This window comes from Pieris napi, chromosome 10 (genome assembly GCF_905475465.1).
Source record: "Pieris napi chromosome 10, ilPieNapi1.2, whole genome shotgun sequence".
Taxonomy (NCBI): domain Eukaryota; kingdom Metazoa; phylum Arthropoda; class Insecta; order Lepidoptera; family Pieridae; genus Pieris; species Pieris napi.
In genome coordinates, this window is record NC_062243.1 from 10,467,633 (window position 1) to 10,483,547 (window position 15,915).

Sequence of the window (15,915 nt, forward strand, 5' to 3'; positions counted from 1 at the left end):
AGCGATGGGTGAAATTTACAAATATTATGCTATTTTAATATACATATTATTATATAAAAATGTATGATTTTAACTTTAGATATTTATAACTGCTTTTACGATTCATTATATATTCTCTATTTTTAGTATAAATCAAAAGATTAAAGAAATATAATCAATATTTAGAAGTATAATAAAACATGGTCTATTTTTAGAATTTCGTAGGCGACTTCAACAAGTTACAATACTAATGAAACATACAATTTAAATAAATAATAAATAAATAAATCTTTAATTTGCAAGAAAAATATCATATAGATTGATTAATTATAAAAATCCCCACAATTAGCCATGTAAAAATAGGCATGCAAATGTCATATTAATTTTCATAATGTCATGTAATAAGAACATTAACATAATGTCATAATAATAAGTTATTTATTTATAACTGTTGTCAAACTTATGGTCTAAATACAGGCTATAATTAAGGAACCTTGCGTTTAAAAATTTAATCACCATCTCCTTGCAAGCATTACACGGCGGTGACCCAAAACTTCTAGGAAGGTGAATTAATCCATAATATATGTAAATATACTGTACAAAGAAACAAATGTTTAATTTGCTGTCTTTTTAATTATACTTATAGGAGGTTATAGAATAGCTACTGGATTGAAAAAGCGTATCCCTGGTCTCCGAGTGCTCGTCAGTGTAGGAGGAGAAGGAACAGGAAGACTCTTCAGCGAAATGGTCCAAATGCCATACCGTCGTAACTCATTCATTGATAGTGCAGTCAACTTTTTGCGAGAACACGATTTTGATGGTCTTGACTTACATTGGGTATATTCAGGTAAAGTATCAAGATTTCTTTGTCCGTTTTGACAATTTGATATCCTATTATAAATGCATCTTGAGCAGATCATGAAGTCTCGAATGGGACTGAAATTAATTTATATAGAATCCGACTTGTTCATTTGTGTTAGCTAAGTGTAATATAAAGACTTTTCTTCAGTTTCTTTTCAATCTTTATATCTTTACTAACGGACCCGATACGTTGTCGTGTACGCACGTCTTAAATAACAAAAATGTTATTGTAAATTTGAATCGAATCCACTTAAACACAAAAAATCATCAAAATCGGGTTTGAGGATGAGTTTAATTATAAACACACGTACAGAATATTAATATGTATAAAATAAGTGTATTTGTGATATACTGTTTGGTATGATTACATTTTTTTTACATTTCAGGTGATAAAGATGATAAAGAGAAAGATCTATTGACAACTTTGTTATATGAGTTGCGTGAGAAGTTTTCGTCTTATGGATTGTTGCTCTCAACCGTATTACCACCATTTAGGTAACTAATAATAATCGTACCTTTATTTACTTGTATTACTTTTTTTGTTAACCTACAAATAATTAAACAGAATAACAGAATTACAATGCTCCTATATATTTCTGAATCTCTTTCGTTGATAGATTTTGAAGCAATGCACGCCTTTCAATCCGAAATAAATTTAGTTTCCCCTATAATCGAAATTAGGACCTCCTAAGCCACGGAGAAGTGTTATTTACAAACTGAAACTCAAATTCTTTGACAGGTATCAAATAGAAGATGGCTACGATCTTAGCGCAGTGAGCGGTGCGACGGATTACACGATTCTTCAGGCGTGGGATATGACTCATGGGAAAAAAGATGAACCTCCCACAAGGGCTGTGCAGCACAGTGCCCTTCACAGGGACCCTGGAGCGACTGCTAGGGACCAACGATATGACAACGTGGTAAGAAAAAAAAACCAATTACATAAAATGTTAACGCCATAATATTTTTACGGCGTCGTGGCTAGATCCCTGATACGACCTATCTTAGGTTACCTAACGTGAGATCTTTCTCACGTTCGAACCCTGGTTGTGCACCGATAGACTTACTGTCTACAGTATCTACGGTACGATGAAGGAAAGGTCCTAAGGAAACTGGCGGCGTGTGTCAGGCACAGAATCACTTCTCTTTTAAAATGAGAAGTGATGACGAAATAGTTACAGAAATCTGAAGCTATTAAAAACCTTAAAAAGGTTGTTGGATCACTGCTTTTTATACATATATCTTGCCTCAGAACTTTAAAGTAATAAACTTACCCGTTTATTCATAGCTAAATCAATCTTATCATTGAATAGTTATAAGAGTAGTACTCTTTTCTCTATCTATCAAATTGTGTTTACGCTTTGATAAAAAGAGACATAATATGAATTAGCGGGTGCGTACACAAGGTAAAGTAGATAAGATTTTTAATTCCTGCAGGAATTTATGGTGAAATACATTTTGCGTCATGGTATGGCAGCAGAGAAGCTGGTCTTGGGTGTACCACTTTTCGGACGCAGTTACACGTTGGCAGCCTCTACCTTACCAGCTCCTGGCGCAGCTGTGAGTGACTGGGGAGACGAGGGAATATACACACAAACAAAAGGAACGCTTGCGTACTTCGAGGTAGAACATAGTTTAAGTACCTAGAAGATAAGCGTACGATCTGGTTTAGGGTCTTTCAAGTCTTCCAAAATCTGACATCCGACTAATACCACATTATTAATATACCGGCAAACCTCTTCAACCGATCCTTCTAAGCATTGATTTTTTCTTCGGCTTTTGGCTTACGAGTAGTATATACAAAACACCCGTGGATGATGAGATCGGGCGAGGTAGGTCTTGTCATACAGACCTGGACCTAATCCAGGAGGTACTAGGGAAGGGACAAGTAAAAATATCCCATAATCGACGAGTATGGTGATTGTCTTGAAAGTGGATGAAGCGTGAGAGTTATGTCAGGACCGTAGGAAATGGAGATCTGTGGCCTGTGCCTATCCCCTACGGGAATAAGACGTGAATGTGTTAGTAAATTATTTTTACTTTTCCTATACTAATATCAATGGCAAAATTTGTCTACCCTATATAAATATGGGTAACAAAGATAACATCTTGTTGTCGTAGATATGTATGACTGAACGTGATGGCAAAGGCTCCAGTGGCGTCGATGAAGATGGAAACGCGTTCGCCGTCTTTGACAACCAATGGATCAGCTTTGACACACCGAATACTATTATGGAGAAGGTATCTGCTGAAATACTAAACTTACTAAGCTGAAATATTTCATACAAACATTTTAATTTAGCAAACTTAAAATTTTTGTATAATGTTTCTACGTTTTAATGTGTATTTTTTAATTACTCTACGTATTGTTTCACTTTTAATTTTTTTAACGAAATTTAAAGCTCAACCCAGGAACAAAATATTACATCGGGTATTCTATACAACATTTTGATATATTAATAAAATAATTATTTCCTAATTAATTTGACAAAAACTTTATTCTGATACATTACATCATAAACAAAATAACTTAGAATATTACATCACTTAGAAATTAGGGAACAACATTATATAGAATAATTTTTCAAAGAGTATGAATGAAGCAGCAATAACTATGATAACATTCTAGATGAATTTCATAACGGAAGCTGGTCTTGCTGGAGCAGCAGCGTGGGCTGTTGACATGGATGACTTTAGAGGACTCTGCGGCGCTCCTTTCCCATTGCTGAGCGCTATTTCTATAACACTTAATGGTAATATTTCATTAACACACAACACATATATAATATACAGATATGAGTTTGACAACGTATTTTTATATTATTTGTCAAAAAACACAATTGTATAAAGAACAAAGATTTGCGAGTAACTAACGATTTCTTTCACAATTAGGATGCTTTATATCCCTGAGTAGTGTAGTAAGTGGCACAGGAGGCTGATCACCTGCTTGCCTGGTAGAAAAACAAATCATCATGAAACAGCCTTGCGATTCTGTAACTCACTTTTCGAACTCTTACAGCGGTTTTCACAGCGGCGGTCGCCTAAGGAAATCTAAGCCCAGACCTAAAATGGTTGTAGCGCCACTGGTAAAAAAAAGGCTACACATTTTTCAAGACTATAAATGAAATATGTGTGTCTATTTGTGCAAAGAAGGTGGCTAGTAATAAACTTAATTAAATATACTAGCAGACATTTATCATTTTATGAATAAGGCGTATAATATATATATAATATATTGTTGAAATTAATTAATTAATTAAATAATACTTGACAGGCGAATCAACACACACCGATCAATCATCGCTTAAAGTAGGATCTTGTGAAGCGATCAGCCCTTACTTAGCATCAGATGAGGAATCGTGCGCACACTTCCATTTCTGTACCGGTGGCATCAGTTATAGAATGATCTGTGAGGACGACCGGCTTTATGATCCGTCAACTGGTTTCTGTGGGTAAGTTCGTATGTCTTGATATAAAGATATTTAATACGTGTAAGTGCACACACCGGGTATGTAGGACAAGGCCTACAGGACCCGATCTCATTATCTGTGATTGTCTTGTATATCCTAATTGTAAACCACTTCTCATTAATTCGTTCTAAAGGGTTTTTCAACAAGAACTTTGTTTTCTAAAACAAAATAAAACAAAGAATTTAGAGGAAAATGAATAAAATTTTTATTGTATTACAAAGAGAAAAGTTTGGCAATTATGAATGAAAAATGATATCTGGCAAATGTCCACCACGACCACGCTGACAGATGTTGATTCTTTCATCAAAATTTTTAATCACTTTTTGGCAAAATGGAGGGTCTATTTCGTTAATGACATCACGGATTTTGAGTTTTAGCCCCACAAAAAATAATCCAGTGGTGTTAAATCACACGATCTGGCTGGCCACTTAACAGCTGAATTTCGCGAAATTATGCGCTCGGGAAATTTGGTTTGCAATAAATTGATCGTTTCATTGGCTGTGTGACATGTGGCACCGTCCTGTTGAAACCACATTTCAGTGATATCCATGTCATCAATAATAGGCCAAAATTTAGTGGTTAACATCTCGCGATACCGTGATCCATTGACTGTTACCGCATTTCCAGCCTCATCTTCGAAAAAAAACGGCCCAATCACGCCTCCAGACCACATAGTGCACCACACAGTAACACGTTGAGTATGCAAAGCCTTCTCAATAATTGCTTTAGGATTTTCAGAAGCCCAAATGCGACAATTTTGCTTGTTGACGTACCCTGACAAATGAAAATGGGCTTCGTCTGAAAAAATGATTTTTTCAGAAAAACCAGCAGGTTGTTCCTGAATGAACTGAGCGAATCTGCGGCGATTTGAATGGTCGATCAGCTTTAATTCCTGCACCAGTTGAATCTTGTAAGGCTTCAAAGCCAAATCCTTTCGCAAAATTCGCCATGTTGTGCTTTTGGATAACCCCAATTGTTGAGAACGTCGTGAAATTGACAAATTTTGATCTTCTTCAACACTGTGGCTCACGGCGGCGATGTTTTCTGTTGAACGACCCGGTCGAACACGTGTTGGTGTTGGCACATTTTGTACCGAGCCTGTCGACTCAAATTTCGCGACCAAATTCTTAACAGCGGTCTCAGAAGGACGATTATGCTGGCCGAAAATATCACGAATTTTACGAAATGTAACTTTAACAGAACCACCATTTTTATAGTGGATTTGAATTATTTTAATGCGATTTTCGAGCGAAATTGAATTCATTGTAATAATTGCCAAAGCACCTGCTACGAATACCGCCAAAAACTAAATGTCAAAACTATCACGTTCTCGGTGTTGCCACAATTGAAAAACAAACTTCTTGTTGAAATACCCTTTACATGGCCAAACCACCTTAGTATTCCCTTTCGTATCCTTGAACCTCCTCTTCAAACCCACACTGCTGCCGTATCTAGTAATACTTATCCTATCACGAAGTGTTACTTCTTAAAGCTCTCATTTCCACGGCGTTTATTCTAATTTCATTGTTTCTTTGCCACACATTCACATTCACTCTCAACACCAATCTAGGGAAATAAATGAATTTGTGTCTATTTTAAGTAATATCAGCAAACATTAGTACATCTACAATTATTTAAACCGACCGATGTCATGTCAAAAAACGTGATACCATATTTTGTTTTCTAAAAATAATTTTAACATAGGAATATTTTATTAATAAAATATATTGGTTTGGGTAATACTCGAATTGTTTCGTCTCTACGAAAGGTGTTAATACACTTCTAATTTCAGACATCAAGACGTAGCCAAGTGCATCCCAGGACAGAGTCTAAGAATAAGTGTAGAAGACGCAGCAAGATTCTTACCTATCGCTTACGAAAATGACTTTGAAGTAAGTATATAGTCTATTAACATGTATTTTAATTGCTTTATATGCAATTTATTTTTATTATATAAAGCCAATCCTCATTGTTATTGAACGCAATATTTTAATAGGAATACATTTTTTTCTTCGACGACGACCTGTTTGGGTTAGATTTGAACCTCATATTTCTAATAAATATTGGATATATAAGCTAAGCCTTGACTCGTACTTACTCTTACAAAATAAATGATTATTTTCGTAAATATTTAGTAGTTTTTTATAAGTCATAACTTGTAACGATGTTGTTTTCCTCTTTCGTACAGTGGAATACTTCTCCAGAAAGAGCAAAACCCCTTCATAACGCATATACAGCTTTAGCAGACTTTAAAAAGAGTAAGTAATATCTGATATGTATTCAACACATTTACTATCTAACAAATATTATAAAATTATCTAAAAAGTACAGATTTAATTTTTTGTTAAAATACTTTTAACATACTCTTATCATAATACTAAATAGTTATTTATCAAATAATAATATATTGAGCCCATGAAAAAAAAAAATTTATTTATATTTTTAGATGTCAAAATTTTTATATATTATAGTATAAGATCCCGCTATACAACGACCTTCACCGAGATGCTTATTTAATGAAACTTATTTTATATTTAATTTAATATGTCAATAAATATAATCCATATGGGTTGCCTAGCAAATTTCAGTCCAGAGTATGTTTAATTAATATAAAAAAAAATTTTTTTTTTTATAATTAGCATGTAGTAAATTTTTTGAACTTTTTTCAATCAATATTTTTAATCAGGGTAGTATTATATATGTATCACTATAACCTTCTTTTATACTAAAGATGTATATATACTTTAGTGTCACATAAAAAATATACACATAAATAATTAATTGATTAAAAACAACCTAACTTTTGCATATTCTATGGGCTTCATACTTTCGATTGGTATAGAATTTATCTAATAATGATACCGGTGAAATGTTTAAAAAAATTTTTTTTTTTTAAATTAATTAAAAATACTCTGGACTGAAATTTGCTAGGCAACCCATATGGATTATATTTATTGACATATTAAATTATATATAAAATAAGTTTCATTAAATAAGCATCTCGGTGAAGGTCGTTGTATAGCGGGATCTTAGACCATTATTGACTCTGAATAAAAAATAATTTTAGACAAAGAAAACGACAAGAAGGTTCTATGCTACATAACCAGCTGGGCATTCTACAGACGTGGAGATGGAAAATTCTTACCCGAACACATTGATACGCGGCTTTGTACGCACGTCGTGTACGCGTACGCATCTTTGAGCCCCGACGAGCTCATTGCTAAACAATTCGACCCGTGGGCTGATGTAACTAATAGTGAGTATTATTTATTTCCTACAAATATTTATTTAAATTTAGTAATTATTTACTTCAGTGCAGTGTTGGCCAAGTGGCTTCAGCGTGCGACTCTCATCTTTCGTGCGATTCGATCGATTGACAGAGGCTACATTTAAACGTCTTCTACGATTTTTCTTGGGACGTAAATGAAATAAATATAGTTTCGAAATAATTGTGCATTATCGCTCACGAGAAACAATATATTGTTTTCTTGTCATAATCTTTGAACGACAAAAATATATAAACTGTCCTTTTTCAGATCTATATGAAAGAGTAACATCATTGGGCGATGTAAAGGTATTGCTTGGACTCGGAGGATGGACAGATTCCTCTGGCGACAAATATTCGCGTTTAGTATCGTCACCAGTTAATCGCGCAAGATTTATAGAGAAACTCATTCCTTTCCTGCGAATGCATAATTTCAAGGGTCTACATTTGGATTGGAACTATCCAGTTTGTTGGCAAAGCAACTGCAAGAAGGGTGCCGTATCTGATAAACCGAACTTTGCTAAGTTTCTCCAGGTAGTTCAATTTTTATAGATTTAGTTTAATTTTTAAATATTTAGTATTTTGGGGTTTAAAGAAACATACATAATTTGTCTATAAGTCGATAAGTAGACAAATTACAAAAATAGGTTAATATTATTCTATCTTTCAACGTCTTTTAATATATAGGAATAGAGATAAAAATATATATTTGTATTAGGAAATTTCTTAACAAAATTTGTGTATAAAAAAAGCTCCCACACCACAAGCGAGTAATTTATAACAGAAAAAACGTAGGCTTTGCGATATCGCATATATATGTGAACCGCTTTTATGTCTGTTTAAATAAAACTATTCTAAAGATAAAACAATTATATTAAGACTATGAGGGTTAGACTAAAATTAACTGAAACTATGTTGGCATTGCATTGCAGTTATCGAAGAATACGTAAAACGGATTTCTAAGTTAATATATAAGAACTAAATTAGTCTATTACACTGTTTTACCCAAAGTAGTATGCATTCTCTTTCTTTCAAATTTTGTTTACACTGTGATGAAAAGAGAGAGTTCTTGATTGAAAAAGAAAAAATAAAGGTTCTAAATGAAAGTCCTTTCGTCGTTAAAGCGTTGTTGTATGACCGGATTTCGATTCCCGGGAAAATTGTTTTGAATTAGTCACCAAAGGATTTTCTACTTATATTTAATATTGATATATCGTTAGAGCGTGCTCTGAATTTCTTTATGTACTCTCGCTTACTTAGGAATATCATTAAAGATTTTTTATACAACGAGACTCTTAAACATAAACAAAAAAGGCAATTAAACAAAACATAATAACAGTATTGTATTATATATATCAGGAACTATCCAAAGCCTTACATGACGCGGGAATGGAACTGGGTATAGCTGTTTCTGGCTACAAGGAAGTCATAGAGTCTGCGTATGACCTGCCTACAATATCAAAAGCGGTAGACTTTATGAGCACAATGACATATGACTATCATGGAGGCTGGGAGAAATCCACTGCTCATCATACACCCTTGGTGCCTTTGAAGAAGGATGCGTTAGCTTATTACTCTGTGGTAAGTACTTCTTCAGTGTGCTACTCTCATCTGAGGTTGTTGGTTCAATCTACAGCTTAACACTCTCTCGTACGGCAAGGGAAATGAGCATGTCTGATCACCTACTTGGTTTTTTAAAAAGACGATCTCGAAACAAATACAGAAATTTGAGGCTAAAAGGTTGTAGCGCCTCTGTTTTATTTAGTATATATTTCTATATATCAGAATATAAAGAATATTTATTTAAAATTTTCTAGCTAATTTATTATGTAAAAAAATCAAAAGTTAAAAATCATTTATTCATGTAGGTAAACACAATTTACACTTATGAACGTCAAAAAAGAAATATCCATTAAATGCTTCTTATTTTTTTTTACTGCCAGTTCTCGAGGGCGTAGAACGGAAGAGAAGAATTGGCAATAAACTCTCTGCCACTCTTTTTAATCGCCAAGTTTTTTGTTTTACACAAATACACATAAGTTCACATGTCTTTAACCAGTGTTCTGTAATACACAATATGCCAACATTTTCACTGCTCAAAAACAACTCAATTTTAATAAAACAAAGAAAACTAAAAGTACAAGTCAAACATCAGTTTCACTAAACGACTCCATTCGCAACCCACAATTTGTTTAGATTTAAAGATTGGTCGCTATAATTTTATAGCGACCAATCTTTCATTTCCATTTACTTTCATTTCAAAGGAAATCCTTTTGGAGATTTTAATGACGATTATTACGTAATGTAATTAATTAAAGATACCATTATTACTTGCCTTTAAATAAAATTTTTGTAGATTCACATGACTCTTCAGTTATTTGTGTTTATGAATATTTTAGGTAAAACCATCTATTAACTTAAATATAAAATGTTTCAAAGCAATTTTGTGTTAACAGGAATACGCGGTCAAAGCTCTGATAAGTAAAGGAGCAGACCCCAAGAAATTACTTCTGGGTTTAGCTTTCTATGGTCAATCGTACCGTTTATCAGAAACGGCCGGTTCTAGAGGTCCAGGTACTTCAGCGGCTGGACCTGGAGATTCTGGGGAGTTCACTAAGCAACCGGGGATGCTGTCATATTACGAAATATGTTACAGAGGTATGGTATTCTTTTTAACTGACTTCAAAAAAGGAGGTTATCCGTTTCACCTGTATGTTTGTGTTTAACCACTCACTTAAGTACGTGTGCTAAATTTCGTTAGTAGGTATATATGTTGGTCGATAAATTTCTGGGAAACTTACGGTAATATTGAAGGGATTTATGACTATATGTCCTATAACCCCTAGATGGGGCAGAGGGCGTCTCCGTCGTCCAACCACAGTTAGTCTCGCAGTTTTAAATCTCGCAGATTGCGCCTTGCATTCCAGGTCGTCTAACTTGTATTGCATGCCGCGGTGCGTATGACTCAGCAAACATAGGTCATCGGCATAGTCCAAATCTTCTAAGATGTTGGTTAATACCCAGTCCTCATGTGCGATGCATAATCCCCTCGAAACCAATCAGGAAAAGTAGTGGCACAGTGTTGTAGTGCACCACTACATAACATAAGATGGTTTATTGGCTTTTTCTAGTCAATGCTGACTTCATCAGCGATTCTCATCAACACCATACTTCCCACCCCAAGGGAGGAAAGGGATTTATACTTTGATTGAAATCACAACAGTCCAAGTTTTATCAAAACTGGTTTAGTGGTGTTTGAGATATGGGTTTCATTTCTGGTGGTTAATCAAAGTTAATCTAGTTGAGTATGAGTTAATAAGTGTTGCCTTTCATTAACAGTGAAGAACTTGAGATGGAAAACAGGCCGTCAAGAAAAGGCCGGGCCATACGCTTACTCTGACAATCAGTGGGTTGGATATGATGACCCTAAATCAATCACTGAAAAGGTAACCATAGTCAAAAGTTACATGAATTGTCTTAATATGATTTAAATATTATAAATTGTTTTAAATATTTAACCTTTAAGTAATTTGCGGAGCTTTACCTTTAAGCAGGCTGCTTGGAAATTTCCCTCGCGCCTTAATTAGTATTATTTACTATGTTCAGACACATACATATGCGTAATAATACATAAAGTATAAACATAGAAGGAAAATCATAATAATACAGTTCTTTCAGACTGGTGTGAAAGAGTTAAGTAATAAAGGGGTCCAAACAACCTTAAAAATGATTTTAATATAAAAATATTTTTTATAGGTGGAATGGGCGCTACGCCAAGGTATGGGCGGTGTATCAGCCTGGGCAATAGACTTGGATGACTTCAACAACCGCTGTTGCAATGAGCCATCGCCATTGCTGCGGGCTGCTGGGCGGGCTTTGGGCAGAACTGTACCTTCGCCTCCAACATCTCCTTGCGAGCGTCCACCTGAACCTGTTACTCCGGCACCGCCTATTACCACTCCAGCGGAAGCTGATGGTATGTCAATTAATATTACTCCGTTCATACTTCACACTGTTTATGCATATGTATGTATATTATGTTTATTAAATAATGCTGTTATATCAGGGGCCATATCCGGTGGAGGTAGTGGTGGTAACCACAACCATGACCATGGTAGCCACACCTCAACCACTTGGCCAAGTTGGTCACCTTCAACTACACAAAGTACCACACAAACATGGTGGCCACCAGCTACTACTACTCAGATGACAACTACAACCACTACAACGCAACGACCTTCTACAACACAACGGCCAACTACAACAACTACTAGACGAACAACAACCTCGCCAACTACAACTACAACCGCTCAGAAACCATCAAATATAGATACAGGTTAGTAAACGTCAAAGAGCTTTCAATTCTTCAGAAAAATCTTTTTAAACTTTGTAAAAACCCATCGTAGATTTTCTATTAAGTACCGATTTTAAGGCCGTAAAAAATTCTGATTGTGATCAGTATTTTGAGTATTGAATCCGTGTGTAGATGTTAGTATTCTTCAAACGATTAAAAAACATAAATCATAGATGATGAAGGATCAGCATGTGAAGCGGGTGAATACAAAGCTGCACCGGGTGACTGTGAAGCGTATCTTCAGTGTGCAGGAGGCCAATGGCGAAAGAACCGCTGTGCTCCTGGCTTGCATTGGTCAACTAAAGCCAATAGATGTGATTGGCCATCCTTCGCAAAGTGCACGTGTAAGTATATTTTCTAGGAAATACGTAATGCAAAGATTTGATGTATTTATCGAATGGAAATATTAGTATGAAATAGTAATATTTCATACTAATATTTCCGTATTAGGTACTTAATTAATATAAATGAATTAAACTAGACGAAGTTTAACTTTTAAGTATTGTTCAAGTCTATAAATTAGTTCGCTAACAATTTAACATAAAGCCTATCAGACTGATCTAAGAAAAACTACTTCGTAGAACTCCAGCTGATTTAAAGTTCACTATTTTACAAACTATAACTTTATGTATACTAGAACTAACTTAAACTCAATAATCATATAATAACAATAATAATCATAAGAAATAAAATATATCGTTTGACTGTTATTTAGCGCCACCAGCCAGCGAGCCAACCACAATAACAACGTTAGCTCCATCTACCACATCTCGACCGCCTCCAACTACTACTACTAGGCGAACCACTACAACTAGAACCACAACAACCACTAGAACAACAACTACGACTACGGCTAGGACAACATTAGCAGGTAACGTATTGGAAAAATACATCTATTTATTTTAAACATATTGTTTACCATTAACAGCTTTCGATAGAAAAGAAAAAAAATAACCTAAACCTTTTCATATCAAAGAATGGACATTAGCACTCTTATGGATTCAGTCAGTGTTAAACTGAAGAGTCAGTCTTTTCCGCAGCAAGTGTGCAATGTACACATGTAACTGGTGCAAGTTAGTGTGCGCCCGCAGTGCTATCTTCTCAGGAAAGTACTTGATCAGCTTTCCTGAGCTAGTAGAGCTAGCTAGAACAGATAGTGGAATCACATAACTGTTTACTGACACGATTCTAACTCACCATCCTTGTTTATAGTATTTTTCTAGTTTTAATTTCTTGTATTTACAGTAATTAAACTATTTTTTTTTAAATATAAATTAAGTAATTGTTTTTATTTTCTATAGATGAATATCCTGAGACGTCCGAAGGGAAACCATGTGGTAATCAAGATTATATGGGATCAGAAGATGACTGCAACTCGTACTTGCATTGTGACGGGTCAGTTTGGAGGCGGCAACGATGTGCACCTGGGCTTCACTGGAGTGCTGATAAGAAACACTGTGACTGGCCTAAATATGCCAAATGTGAAATTAAGTCTGGTAAGATCTGAAGAGATTTATTGTAAGGATATTTAGATTGACAAACAAAATATTTTACGATCAAATAATTCTGTGTTTAGTTTTGAAAATTCCTGTACAAAAACGTAATAAAAAACTTGTTCGGTTTACGGATTTTCTTTCGTTGGATTTTCTATTGTCTCTTTTTCTCAGGAACACAAAAAACTACGACTACACCTAAACCAACGCGACCTCCAACCAACAGACCAACTAGTAAGTAATTTTCTTTTTCTTGCTAAAATAAACAATTTAACTTTTGCCTGATGATGATACTTCTATTAGTCAAAACCGTTTATGACGATATCGTTTAGAACAACATACCGGTTATATTGACCAAAATCAAAGGTCCCGGCTGAATTCTATTGATAACAAAGTCATCGGTTGTTACGACAATCAGTTCTTACGACCAAATATGAGTAGTCTTTCCGATGTCAAATAAATTTTCAGACTTCTCTTGTTATCAAGCGGAAACCAAGCCAAGGCTTTCTATTTAAATGCAGCGAACAATCGGACATGATTACTTAAAATTATGCATTGATTTTTTCATTTCAAACTAAAACTAACACAAATAAACGTTTTATTCAATAACTTATTCGCGTTCGTAGCACCAAGCGCTAACAAGGCGAGAGAAGATGGCCCTTGTGGTGGAAACGACGTGCACGCAGCAGCCTCTACTTGTGATTCATACTTGTTGTGTGTGGGAGGCAAATGGCGTCGCCAGTTATGTCCACCGGGCTTACACTGGGATAACCGATCTAAACGATGTGATTGGGCCGAATTTGCTATGTGTGAAGGTACAGTTTTAAATCTTAATAAGAAATCACTATCTCTTTATTTTTTTATTAAAGCTTACCACAACATACATAATACTATATCCATGGTATATGTTACACACTCTTTTATCTTAAAGGTAAAGTAACTTAAAGGTAAAGTTTAGTAAAAAGAAGGTAAATAACATTTTAGGTAAACATAAATGTTACAACAAGGTAAAATAAAAATATCAGATTTTTTTTGCTAAGCAGAAAAAAAATCTCTTGTATGTAACATTATAATATCGTTTTTAGTTATTTTTTTTTTCTAAAGCTTTGGTTGGTTTAAGGAAATCTTACATAATAAAATAACTTCTTAATTTATACCTAACTTATAACTTATATCTGCATATCCTTTTTATACAACGTCAAACAATAACTAATTTTTTGTATTTTATTGATAATTTTCATCATATTTACAGCGCTTTGTCAAAAATACATACAGTATATTAGAGAAAAACTTCTTCTCTTCAATTTTTGTTAAATTATTTTCTAGTAGTTGCAGTATTAGTATATGGCATATAATTAAAACTTAAACATTTTTTTCTATAGCTAGCAGAGTTACATCGAAACCGCCGTACCAAATGATCGTCTCGACAACATCAACCAGAAGACCAACAAAACCAGCTAGAAGACCAACAACAACAACCAGACGCCCTACAACAACACGTGCATCGACAACAACAAGACGATCCTTCACACAAAATGAACAATATCAAAAACCCCCGGTAATTAAACGCCCTTTTTATTTTTTTTCAATTGTTTCATGTTTATGTCTTTACACGAATAATATTACAGGCTCCATATTCTGTGAATCTTGATAATCGAATTTACGTTCGAACTTACTTCACCCAGCGCAGTGAGTAGCAGGGCTGGGTGATGTGAATTCAAGTCAAAATATGTTTATGGATCAGTTCTCAAACTCAAAAAAATTCAATTTGATTTCCCGAAAGCAACAATTGCTTCGGGTATGAAGACAAGAAAACCTGAGTAGATGTAGACGAAAAAATATCGTAATGATGCAGTTATTTTATCGATATTTTATAAAATTAAAATACTTTTTAAGCGTTGCCGTACCGGCACATACCACCCCCACCCGCGCTGCGAGAAATTCTACGTTTGCGTAAATGGCGTATTGGTTGCTCAAAGCTGCGCCCCAGGCCTTGTGTGGAGACACGAGCGCTCCCAATGCGACTTCCCCACACAATCGTCGTGCACTGACAGAAGGCAGGTCTTTCCAGGTGTATCAGATACTAAGCCAAGTGCTAGTTTACAGGTGGATGAACAACCTGGTGAGTTTAAAGAATAACCAAGTGAAGATAGTGTTTTTTAAAGTTTGTGACCATATGGGCTTGTTAAATAGCCATTTAATGTTTAATATTTAAAGAATTTTATTTCTCATTACAAAAAAGAATGTATTTTATGAACGCGATACACGTCGCCATCAGCCGTCCCAATTTTAGTCTACCAGGCTCATTCTGTTATGTAATTATCTTTAATGCCCTTTTGAATTGGTTAAACGCATTAATACTTAATAAACTTCTTCAAATTTTACTACTTTTTCTAGCGTAATTTTTCAGACGACGAAATTTTTAAAACTATTAATTAAATTTCTTTTGAAATTGAGCCGTATATTAATTACTCTTATTCATGCAATGCAAAG

At 34.6% G+C, this 15,915-nt stretch overlaps 1 protein-coding gene across 1 annotated transcript in view; it reads left to right on the plus strand.

The window, feature by feature from the left end:
• Positions 1-15,915, plus strand: part of LOC125053098 (probable chitinase 10) — a 37,672-nt gene that overhangs the window by 5,245 nt on the left and 16,512 nt on the right. The window contains exons 8-30 of the mRNA XM_047654310.1: positions 626-826; positions 1,227-1,335; positions 1,580-1,760; positions 2,278-2,463; positions 2,962-3,081; positions 3,470-3,593; positions 4,115-4,292; positions 6,103-6,202; positions 6,499-6,568; positions 7,378-7,566; positions 7,847-8,109; positions 8,935-9,156; positions 10,032-10,233; positions 10,915-11,021; positions 11,332-11,551; positions 11,642-11,911; positions 12,103-12,273; positions 12,645-12,800; positions 13,231-13,425; positions 13,597-13,656; positions 14,049-14,237; positions 14,805-14,980; positions 15,319-15,544. Of these exons, the coding sequence (XP_047510266.1) occupies positions 626-826; positions 1,227-1,335; positions 1,580-1,760; positions 2,278-2,463; positions 2,962-3,081; positions 3,470-3,593; positions 4,115-4,292; positions 6,103-6,202; positions 6,499-6,568; positions 7,378-7,566; positions 7,847-8,109; positions 8,935-9,156; positions 10,032-10,233; positions 10,915-11,021; positions 11,332-11,551; positions 11,642-11,911; positions 12,103-12,273; positions 12,645-12,800; positions 13,231-13,425; positions 13,597-13,656; positions 14,049-14,237; positions 14,805-14,980; positions 15,319-15,544 (3,915 nt within the window). The remainder of the gene's footprint in view (positions 1-625; positions 827-1,226; positions 1,336-1,579; positions 1,761-2,277; positions 2,464-2,961; positions 3,082-3,469; positions 3,594-4,114; positions 4,293-6,102; positions 6,203-6,498; positions 6,569-7,377; positions 7,567-7,846; positions 8,110-8,934; positions 9,157-10,031; positions 10,234-10,914; positions 11,022-11,331; positions 11,552-11,641; positions 11,912-12,102; positions 12,274-12,644; positions 12,801-13,230; positions 13,426-13,596; positions 13,657-14,048; positions 14,238-14,804; positions 14,981-15,318; positions 15,545-15,915) is intronic.